This window comes from Fukomys damarensis, unplaced genomic scaffold (genome assembly GCF_012274545.1).
Source record: "Fukomys damarensis isolate Sample0158 unplaced genomic scaffold, DMR_v1.0_HiC HiC_scaffold_36, whole genome shotgun sequence".
Lineage (NCBI taxonomy): Eukaryota > Metazoa > Chordata > Mammalia > Rodentia > Bathyergidae > Fukomys > Fukomys damarensis.
The window spans coordinates 28,128,394-28,140,393 of NW_022900948.1; the positions used below are offsets into that span (position 1 = coordinate 28,128,394).

General features: G+C 38.3%; 1 protein-coding gene across 2 annotated transcripts in view; it reads left to right on the forward strand.

The window, feature by feature from the left end:
• Positions 1-11,993, forward strand: part of Znf483 (zinc finger protein 483) — a 16,570-nt gene extending 4,577 nt beyond the window's left edge. For both annotated transcript variants that reach the window (XM_010639335.3, XM_010639336.3), the window contains exons 3-6: positions 51-136; positions 1,772-1,898; positions 2,390-2,485; positions 8,666-11,993. In XM_010639335.3, the coding sequence (XP_010637637.1) occupies positions 51-136; positions 1,772-1,898; positions 2,390-2,485; positions 8,666-10,221 (1,865 nt within the window). In that variant the 3' untranslated portion in view covers positions 10,222-11,993. The remainder of the gene's footprint in view (positions 1-50; positions 137-1,771; positions 1,899-2,389; positions 2,486-8,665) is intronic.
• The last annotated feature ends 7 nt before the right edge of the window (positions 11,994-12,000 follow it).

Consider the following 12,000-nt stretch of genomic DNA (forward strand, 5'->3'; position numbering starts at 1 on the left):
CTGAAGATTCCATTTGAAAGCTGGACTGATTCTTTTTCCCCCTTTTCTAGATGCAACTGCTCAAGATTCTGCTGCTCAACAAGAGGATAACTCAGGAGAAGATAAAGCAGTTGCTGTTTCAAGTACTGAGTCATGTGTAAGTTTCCTTTAACTGGTTTTCAATCAAGTGAATACTTAAGTAAGCTCTTAGTAGTATAAGTAAAAATAATGCAGGGAACTCACAATGCATTTTCACATGCTATTTATGTGACATCACAGTGTCACAGCTCTGGCACTAAACATGAATGTTTCCTAAAACTCACCAGTTACTCCTAGTAAAATTAGGTACGAATAGAATATATTGTTACTAATGAAGATCTCCATCTAGACAGTGTTGGAAAATAAAAAGCAGTCTTTACAGTATCAGTAAAATGACAGGAAAATTGTGCTATTCATCAGTATTTTCTGAGCATTCTAGCCAATATAATAAGGTAAGAGAAAATGAGAATGTAAGTGTTAGTATGAAAAAAGCAAATTTATACTCCAGTCAATATTATCCATTTGGAAAACCTCACAGAATCAACTGAACAGTTGTGAAACTGGTGCAATAGCTGAGAAAGGCAGCTGGTTACAAATCATTGTTTCCTATATACTAGTAATTACTAAATAGGAAAAATAATTGTTCACAAAAGCAAATAATAGTGCTAAGTAATCCAATAATGACTTCAGAACATCCTAATCCATGGCACTGGTAAATGTTACTTTATTTGGAAGAAGGATCTTTACAGGTGTGATTGAATTAAGGGTTTTAGGCTAAGGAATTTATCCTGGGTTATATAAAAAGGCCCTAGGGGCTGGGGATTTAGCTCAGTGGCACTGTGACTGCCTTGCAAGCGTAAGGTCCTGAGTTTGATCCCTGGTACCATAAATAAATAAATAAATAGGCCTTAAATGCCATCACAAATGTCCTTATTAGAGGCAAAGAAAATTTGAATACACAAATTGGGAGATGATAACAGGAAGAGGGAGGCAATTTGAAGTGACAGGGCTATGAGCCAAGGAGTAGTGGCAGCCACCAGAAGCTGTAAGAGGCCAGGAACTGACTCCTCTAGAGCTTCTAAAGGGAATTCAGCCCTGCCAACACCTTGATCTCCTCTTTCTGGCCTCCACAACTGTGAGAGAATCCATTTCTATTGCTTTAATCCACCAAGGTTATGGTAATTTGTTTGTGATATTACATCCATAGGAAGCCACTACAGGTACTAATAGTGCACTTATACTGCCTGTCAAAATTTCATGCAGAATGTGCAGTAGAAAATGGAATGAGTCAGTGTGCGTGTCTGTAAACATGAAGCACCTCCATGTGTATGTTACTGAACACAGAACATAATTGCTGTACATAAGCTGAAAGTTGAAATGCAGAAGATATTTGGTGGTATGAATAGTTACCTTATTTTAATCCTGAAATTTTGGGCTTTGGAGATGCACATCATACCTTCATTTCAGATTTTCTTTTTAATCCTAGAAAATAGTGTGTTAGGGTTAAATTCAGTGTTAGGGCTAGGGTTAATATATGTGTACAGTATTTAACGCAAGAGACTGAATGGGAAAGGCAGAGTTTACTCTTCTGAATCACTTCTAATAGTCATATAACAGCTACTCTGTAGCTTGCTTTAGAGTTTTTGAAACCTAAATACTATCAAAACTGCTAGTTTGTATCCTAACCACTTTTCTGAATCCTTTAGGTCTGTTTGGGAGTAATATAAAGCAAAAGGACTGTTTGATTTTCTAGGAATCCATAGTGTTCAAAGATGTGGCCGTGACCTTTTCCAGAAGAGAGTGGAAGAAGCTGGAACCTTTTCAGAAGGAACTGTATAAGGATGTGCTACAGGAAAACCTAAGGAACCTCGAATTTCTGGGTAAAGATGTCCTTTCCTGATGTTCTAGCAACTAAGCTGCATATCTTTTCTATCCTCTGTTATTGAAAGATAAGTGCTATGGATAACTCTTCCTCTCTGACTCCGTCTCCCAAACTTTATATTAGCTGGGCATTCAGGAACTGATATGACTCATTTTAAAAGTGGATTCTGGGGCCAGGGGTTAGCCTGGTGGCGCTGTGCCAGCCTCACAAGCAAGTGTAGGGTCCTGAGTTCGATCCCCTGTACCACCAAAAAAAAAAAGTGGATTCTAAAAACTATACTTTTCCGTGACATTTCCTACCCCAAAAGATCTTTGCTTCATTATTTGGAAGTTTGGAGCCTCCTTTTCCCCATTTCCTCATCTGATCCCAATATTGAACTGTGTGTTTGATAGCATCTTTTTTGTTGCCTGGACAGCCCAGTGCTATACATGCATGTTGAAATGTCTTATTCTGTGCTTAACTGTTTTCTATTCTTTCCTCTATGATCAGGCTTTCCAGTTTCTAAATTGGATTTGATTTCTCAGCTAAAATGGGTTGAATTATCAAGACTAATAGAAAAAGAACTCTCAAAAGACTCCAGGCCAGGTAAGTTGAAATGAAAACAGTTGTTTATCAAGTGAGTTGGAAAGAGTCTTTGACATGTTGGGCAGGCTTGGTGCAAAAATATAAGGATGATTAGAAAAGATCACTTGCTTTCTGGATTTTTTTTTCTTTATTTTGCAAATTGATTTCATGGCCTTGGGAATGCTTACCAAGTATTCTTCCACTGAACTAACATCCTCAGCCCTAATTTTATTTTTAAAATTTAATTTAATTTAATTTAATTTTGAGAGAGTCTACTAAATTATGCAGGCCAGTCTCAGACTTGTGATCCTCTGGCCTCAGTGTCATGAGTAGCTAGGATTACAGATGTGCCAGCAGAGCACCAACTGGAATTTTTTTTTTTCAAACAGAGTATTGTTATGTAGTTGAGGTTCGCTTTGAACTCAATATGTAACCCAACTACCCTGTCCAGCTCCTGAAATTTTTTTGGACGGGAGAGTCTTGGTTTGGGGTCCTTTGAGAAGTAGATACCAAGATATGATTAACCGTGCAGGAGATTTATTGGAGCAAATTTCAGTGAAGAAAAATGGGTAGGGAGTTGGGAGAAGCTAGAAGAGCTTTAAGAATATAAAGCAGGTCTAATGCTTGTGAATGAGAAAGAGAAGAAAGAAAGGTTGGTGAGGAAGAGTTTTTTGTTTGTTTGTTTGTTTGTTTTTTTGTATTGGGGATTGAACTTGTGACCTTGTGCTTGTGAGGCAGGTGACGGAAGCACTGAGCTAAATCCCCAGTCCTGTTTTTGTTTTTTTGAGATGGGGGTCTCTCAGTGTATAGTCTGGGCTGGCCCCGAATTTGCTACATAGTCCAGGCTGGTCTCTTGCTCTCAGCAATCCTCCTACCCCACACCTCCTGAATATGTAATTATAAGAATGTGTAACCACACCTGGATTGAGAAAGATTGTTTGGTTTTGCTTTTGGTTTGGTTGATTGGTTGGGTCTTTTTGTTTGTTGTTTTGTTTTTGAGACAGGGACCTCTCTAGGTCATTCAAGCTGGCCTTGAATTCACTGTGTAGTTTAGGTTGGCCTCAAACTCACAGGTTGGCCTCTGGCCTTAGCCTCCTGAGTTCTAGGATTACAGGTGTGTGCCACCACTCCCAGCTATTGAAAACACAGAGTTCTTAAACCAGAGTCACCTGTCAGAGGAGTCCTGTTATTCACTGAAAGGAATCTAACTATCCCTGTGACCTCTCTTCAATAGGAAGCAGCCCATAGAAAAGTAGTATTGGTGTGAATGCAGAGGTAGGTTCATGGTAGCAGCAGGGAATGTTGAGTACTACCTCCACAGGAGATCTGAGAGGTACATTTTAAAAAATTAAGTTTATCGATACATTTTAGGTATACAGTACAGTTGCATTCGTCATTGGGAACTGGTACTTTTACATGATGTACCTTTGTTCTTATTTTTCCCCACTTCCCTTCCTTCCCTTCAACCTCTCCACCCCTCCCTATTTACAAAGACTTTTTTCCCATATTTTTCCTTTTCTCATATATTTTCCTTTCCCTTCTTCCATTTTTCCCTCCCGCTCCCACTTCCCCTACCCCTTTACCCCTTTTCCTCCTATTTCACATTATCAGTTATACATTTTGGGGGGGGGGTGTTTTTGAGACAGGGTCTCACTCACTATGTTGTTCAGACTGCTCTGGAACTCACTATGTAGCCCAGGCTGGTCTCAAACTCAGCGATTCTCCTGCCTCAGCCTCCCGAGTGCTGGGATTACAGGTGTGCACCACCACACCCAGGTTATCAATTATACATTTTGATCCTTATTTACACTTTTAGTTTCTCACACCAGAGAAACTATTTGGTGTTTACACGTGTGTCCTATTTATTTCACTTAAGGGTATGGCCTCAGTGTGCATCCATTTAGCCCTAAATGTCTCTAGTTTCTCATTCTTTTTCGCTGAGTAGTACTCCATTTTATGTATGTGTGTATGTATGTATATGTATTTCTTTCAGGGAATCGAACTTGGGCCCTTGTGCTTGTGAGGCAGGTGGCAGAACCACTGAGCCAAATCCCCGGCCCAGTACTCCATTTCATTAAACACACACACACACACACACACACACACACACACACACACACACATCTTTATCCAGTCTCCAGTTGATGGACAACTGTGCTGTTTCCAAACTTTAGCTATTAGAAACTGTGCTGCTACAAACGTGGGTGCACATGTATCACTGTGGTGTGATTCTTTTGGGAGGATATCCAGCAGAGGAATAATAACTGGGTCAAATGGGGCCTCTAATCCTAGTTTTTTGAGATATCTCTATATTGATTTCCACAGTGGTTGCACCAGTCTGCACTCCCACCAACAATGGAAAAGGGTTCCTTTCTCACCACAGCCTCGCCAACATTTGGTATTGGTTAATTTCTTGTTAGCAGCCATTCTTACTAGGGTGAGATGAAATCTCAGTGTTGTTTTCCTCCACATCTCTCGAATGACCAGGGATGTTCAACATTTTTTCATGTTTATTTGCTGCTTTTACTTGTTTGTCTGAGAAATGTCTGTTCATTTCATTTTTTAATTTGTTCTTTATATTTGAGAGGTCTGATTTTTTTAAAGTTCTTTGTATATTCTAGATAGTAGACCTTTGTCTGAGGAACAGCTGATAAAAATTTTTCCCACCTTGTCTGTTGTCTTTTAGCTCTGTTGGTGGTTTCTCTTGCAGTGCAGAAGCTTTTTAATAAGTTGAAATCCCAGTTGTTGATTCTTTGTGCTAGTTTCCATGCTACTGAGGTTTTGTTCATAAAGTCTTTTTCTGTGCTGATGTCTTCAAGAGTACTACCTGACTTATCTTCCAGCAAGTTTAGTGTTTCTGTTTTAATATTTAGATGTTTAATCCACTTGTGTTTTAGTTTAGTGCATGGTGAAAGATATGGATCTACTTTTAATCTTTGGCAGGTTGAAATTTAGTTTTTCCAACACCTTTTTTTTGAGCTTTGGGCCTAATCAGTACTCTGGGTAGCAAAGACAAGCTTGCCACTCTTTTGTGTGTGTGTGTAACACCATTTATTAAAGAGGTGTCTTTCCTCCGGTGAGGATGGTTGTCTCCTTTGTCAAAAATGGGGTAGCTGAGCATGTCTGACGTTGTTTCTGTATCTTCTAATCTATTCCACTGATCTTTGGGTCTATTTCTTTGCCAGTATCATGCTGTTTTTATCACAGTGGCTTTGTAGTATAGTTTCAAGTTGGGGATTGTGATACCCCCTGCCACATCTCTGTTGTCTAGAATTGCTTTTGATATCCTAAGTCTTTTTGATGGACACCAAAAAGACAGATACTAAAGCAATTCTTGAGTAATATGATGCATGCTATAATAACAGCACCTGTAAGAAGTGTAGAGATGGTCCCAAATATAAAATGGTTTGTCTTAAGACTTTTTAACTTTAGGATGGTATGAAAATCATACACATTCATTAAGAACTTTGCTTATAATTTTGAATTTCTGATCGTTTTCTTGACTAGTAATAGGTGGTCTGATACTCTTAGAATCCTGAGCAGTGGCAACAGGTGAGAACTCCCAGTCAGCCACAAGATTTTTAAGGGGAAGCCTGTGCTGCACAATGTTGAAGGATAAGTAGGAGTTCATCCCGTTGACAGCATTGTTAAAAGGGGAAAAACTGTAAATATGAACATATGTTTAAATATATGGACTAAATATATGGATTTTTAATATCTAGGAAAATTCATGTTAACACTGATATTACTTGTTTGTTTGTTTGTTTGTTTTTGGAGACAGGATCTTGCTCTGTAGTTCAGGCTCTCATTGAGCTCACTGTGTAGCCCAGGCTGGACTTGAACTTGGGGCAATCCTCTCACCTCAGTCTCCCAAGTCCTGGGATTATAGGCATGCACCACCATGCCTGGCCAACACTTACGTTACTTTTGAGGTATTATATTGCCCTACTTTTATCTTTTTATCTTCTTGATACTTAACATTGTATTAAATGTACATTTTAAAAAATAAATCATTAAATACATCAACGTCTTTGTTTATTTTAAGGAATAAAACCAATAATCTATCTTGGTCTGTTACATCTTCTAAATCATTCATTTTAATTAATTTCTTGACTATGTCCAGTATAATTACATAACTAAAAGAACAATTATGTTAGCCGGGCGTGGTGGTTCACGCCTGTAATCCCAGCACTCAGAAGGCTGAGGCAGGAGGATTGCTGTGAGTTCAAGACCAGCCTGGGCTACATAGCGAGCTCCAGGTCAGTCTCAACTACATAGTGAGACCCTGTCTCCAAAAACCAAAATCAAAACCAAAACCAAAAAACAATCGTGTTATATCTAAATAGCAGTTTGGAAAGTAACTCTAAAAATAGATTCCTAAATTCTTTTAGATAGCTATAGAAGCATTGTTATAAAATATATCCCTTGCCCAACATGCTTATGTTGAGGAAGCATCTTGTAGATATACAACTTCTTTAAAAAAAATCACTTACAACATTGCAGAAAAAATTTTTGTCGGACTTGAGTCAGTAGCCATAATTATATAAAAGCTAATGTAAATCAGCGAGGTGTGGTGATTCATGCCTGTTATCCCAGTACTTGTACAATCACCTTGAGCTCATGGTCATCCTGGACTACATACAGAGACCTTATTTCCAAAAGCAAAACAAAAAATGCTAATGCAAATTAATAAAGAACAGTATGTTAGAAAGGTTGGTTAAGGGAATAACTAACATATATCTAGTGATTAATTAAAATCATTTAGCCAGGTGTGGTGGTGCACGCCTGTAATCCCAGCACTCGGGAGGCTGAGGCAGGAGGATCACTGTGAGTTGGAGACCAGCCTGTGCTACATAGTGAGTTCCAGGTCAGTCTCAACTACATAGTGAGACCCTGTCTCAAAAAAAAAAAAAAATCATTGATGGGATGGGAAATAGCTATAAATGAAAAACAGTAAGAATACACATACAGTTTTCTTTTTTTTCACATACAGTTTTGTATTCTAAACTATACTGAACATTTTCTAATTTCTGGGTAATAGGATTATGAGTTTGTATTTTATAGTTGTTTAAAATCATTTTATGAAAATGATAGGACCTTGTGATGAAAAACCAAGGTGAATGATATGGTTAGTAAATGAATTCAAAGATCTGAGAAGAGCACAGTCAGAGTACAGCACTGGAGAAAACTCCTTGCAGACCATAGGACATGAAGCCTAGCCCCTGTCCAATTTATGTGTGGTACTGATGGTGCTCTGAGATTAAATACTAGGTTCTACGAAGTCTTAAGACCAAAAGAATAGGAGCAAAAGCCCTGCAGTGTATAGGGATCAGAAATGTATGCCAGAGTAGAGTATCTTTATGGTTGATAGGGCCAAGTTGTGATAACCTTTGAATGTCTAGCACACATGGTATTGCATAATTGTAATATGATTAACATTTTCTATAAAATTAGTGCTTTGTCTGCTTTAAGAAGAGGCCATTTGGTATAGGGATCAAAAACATGGGCTTTGGTGTCAGACTAGGTTGAAAATCAAGCTTACTTATAATTCATGTGACCATAGGCAATCTGCTTACAGTCAGGTGTCCAGGTTTACATCCACAAAACAGGGATAATAGTAGGACCTAGTACTTGGATTGTGGTAAAGATGAAGCAAAATAATGCAAACAAAGTGCTTGGTGTGGATCTGGCATTTGATAAGTATGCAGTAAATATTAAAATTAGTGTTGTTTGGGCTGGCAGTTTAGCTCAGTGGTTCCAGTGCCTGCCTCACAAGCGTAAGGACCCAAGTTCAATCCCTGATACAAAAAAAAAAAAAGCATTGTTTGGGAAGAGAAAAGTTTGTTTTAGTTTTTGTTTTTGTTTTTGAGACAGAGTCTCACTATATAGTTGAGACTGACTTGGAACACCCAGCCCTGGAAAGAGAAAAGTTTGGATGTAAGAAGAATAGGTTTAAATTAGAAATTTGACATAAGGCTGTTAACTATGAGGCATATACTTCCCATCTTCCTCAATATTTTTCCTAACCTTTGTGCTTATCTTGCTTGCCTGTATTGCTGTTCTTTTCTCTGTTCAATAGAACACAAATTGAAATCTGTCTAAGCCGTATTTCTTATCATGACTGTGTATTTCTGTTTCAGTCTCAATACATCAGCTTCTTTAATTGCAAACAGGAAATGTTCTATGTGTTATTTCTTTTAGAGTGTGAGCCTAAAGGGGAATTGCCGGTGTCGGTTCAAAACTGTAATGTTTTTATGGAAGATTTAACTTTAGAGAAAATAGTAGAAGAATGTTTCAAAGATGATGGTTGTGGCCTGATAGCAGAATACTGGAAATGTTATGGGAAATCCAAGGAAAATCTTGACAAACAGGGACATTCAAAAGCATCAGTTATACAAAAGAATACTCACAGGAGAGACAATCAGGGTGAAGAACTAGACCCAGAAAAGAGCCCCGTTGGAAAGAAACTCAAACGGACTTCTGACAAACTTAAACATCTTAAAGCCTACTTAAAGAAGTCTAGAAAGTTTAATGAATGCAAGAAACCCTTCAGTTTTCATTCAGATCTCGTTCTGAACCATAGAGAACATACTGCTGAAAAGTCAGAGAAACACGGTGAAGCTGGAAAGGACCTAAATTGCTCTTCATCTCTCCCTGAACATCAGAAATATAAGAAAAGTAATTCGGGGACTAGATCCCAGAAGTGCACTACGTGTGGGATAACATTTACACAACGTTCATCCCGTTCTAAAACAAAAAGCTCTACCTGTCTAAAATGTCAGAAGGAATTACTAGGTGCAGCCTCAAATAAAGATGAGGGAACTAAAACTGGAGAAACTACTCATAAATGTAGTAAATGTGGAAAAGCCTTTTGCTTTAGTGCTCCCCCCAGCAAATACAGAATTCACACTGGAAAGAAACCCTCTATATGTACTGAATGTAGAAAAACTCTTAGTAGTAATTCATCGCTCAAGCCACAACACAAAAACCATAATGTAGAAAAGCCCCACAAATGTGATGATTGTGGAAAAGGCATCACCCTAGCTAATGTCACTAAACATCAAAGAATTCATAGTGGGGAAAAACCCTTTCAGTGTAAAGAGTGTGGGAGACCCTTCAGTGACAGTTCATCTCTTTATCAACATCAGCGAATTCATACTGGAGAAAAACCTTATAAATGTAATGATTGTGGGAAATCCTTCACTCATAGCTCTTCCCTGTCCAAACATCAGAGAATTCATACTGGAGAGAAACCATATCCGTGTGATGAATGTGGAAAAGCCTTTAGACAAGCTTCTTGCCTTAAACGACATCAGAGAATTCATACTGGAGAAAGACCATATTTGTGTAACGATTGTGGTGCGACTTTTAGCCACTTTTCAACTCTCCATTATCATCAGAGACTTCATAGAGGAGAAAAACCCTACAAATGTGACAGATGTGAGAAAGCCTTCTCTTCCCATTCCCTTCTTAGTCGTCACATGAGAAGCCATACCGGTGTGAAACCTTACAAATGTAAAGACTGTGGGAAAACCTTCAGTCAGAGTTCATCTCTTAATGAACATTACAGGACTCATACTGGAGAGAAACCCTATGAATGTGACTTCTGTGGAGCAACCTTTGCTCGGAGCACAATCCTTGTAGAACATGTAAAAATTCATACCAGAACAAGCGACCACGAATGTAATAAATGTGACAAAAAATTTAAAAGTATTTCAAGCCTTATGAGACATCGGGTATCACACACTAAAAAGTAGTTCTGCAAATACAGGAAGATGGGGCAGACGGTTGGAAATTTAGTCCAAATTACTGGAAAACCTGGGATGTAAACTACCACAGCATTGATTAATAACTGCAACTTCAGTGGGTTAGCAGCCAGAGAAATTCTTCTCCATTCACCCTTCTTCATTTTAAGGATGTCATCTGTTGATGAATAGGAATCGAGTTGAAAAAGCCATGTGGAAAATGAAGAAAATATGAGATATGAAACGATTCTAAAAGAGACTTTCTTCAGAGGATTTCCCTCTCTTGCTGTTCTTCCACGATACTGTATCAAGACGGAACGAACTTGACTGGATTCACGTTATTGTCTCATATTGCCAGCTTATACTACATAACCTTGTACAAGTCATTTGACCTTTCTGAATTTTAGGTTCTGTGCCAGTAGAGTGAATGGAATGGACTAATGATTTCTGAGGTGTTTGTTTGTTTGTCTGTTTGTTTTTTGGTACCAGTGATAGAACTTGAGATCTTGCGCTTGCAAGGCAGGCAGCGGAACCACTGAGCTAAATCCCTGGCTTATGTCTGATAACTGTGATGCTGTAGAGATATTCATTTTTGATTTTTTTGGAATTTTCTTGTTTCTCTGATAGAAAATTGTTCTCTTGCAGGATACTGGATTTCTGCTTTAGTGAGAATGCTGAATACTTTTTAAACACTTAGTGCAGGAATCCCTGGAATGTGATGGGAACAAGTCAGAGAAGCTCAAATGAGTTTATTTTCAGGGAAGTTCTAGTAAGATAGAACACCCCAAACTTTAACTTTTGGTTAAAGGGATTGAGAATCCAAAAAACTTGAACTTGAGTTAACTCAGCGATGAGAATCTTAGGTCCCTGCCCCCAAAATAGATTGGGTGTGGAGAAAAGAAACATATGCTGAAAACAGCTGGCCTGAGTTTTCATTTGCAACATAGAAGTACATATTTTGCAATTTGTGCCTGCAGCAAGTACAGTTTCCTGCAATTGCAGTGTAAGCATTCAGCATGGCAAAGGTCATATCTCGTAGACTGGGTCATATTTTGGGTTGTCTGCACAGTGGACTTTTTGTATGTATGTATGCTTAGTTGCCACTATTTCAAGTTAGGGAATTTCATGTTAGAGTTTTTGCTTAAAAACAAAATTACAAGGGCTGCCCAAACAGGGCTCACGTATCCGTGGGGCACTCAGCTGGTTCTGAGTAGCTGTCTCCTTCAAATGGAAAATCTCTTTTACTTCAACTTCTTTCTTGTGTATAACGCAACTTTCCCATTGTAGGAATTTGGTATTTTAATCCTCTACCATCTGGAGAATATGTACACTAAAATTAAAGAGACTCCATTCGATAGCTAGCCAAGTTCAAGGAAAGAATGTAGAAAGTGATAAAGATGTTTTCAGCTCTATTCGTGTGTGTGTGTGTGTGGAATTAGCCCTACAAAGTACGAATATACCGGTATTGATGAATATTCCTTTAAAATCACATTAATGAAGTCTGAATAATTTCTAACTGAAAAAGGAATGAAAGACCCTGAGTGAGGTTTGGGTCTCAGGTCATGGAGCTCAACAGGAACCCTCCTGATTCAACAGTATACAGACATAAGTTAATAAAGTTGAAATTTGAGGCAGCTCCTCTAAATTGAGCCTATGGGAGTAAGACGATCTTAATGTTGATCAAAGATTCAGGAATATTTGCTGTAATTTATGTGCTTAGGTTTGAAATGCTACCTCTCGATGTAAGGTTTTTGGTTTCTTCTTTTTTTTTTTTTTTTTTTTTTTTTTTTA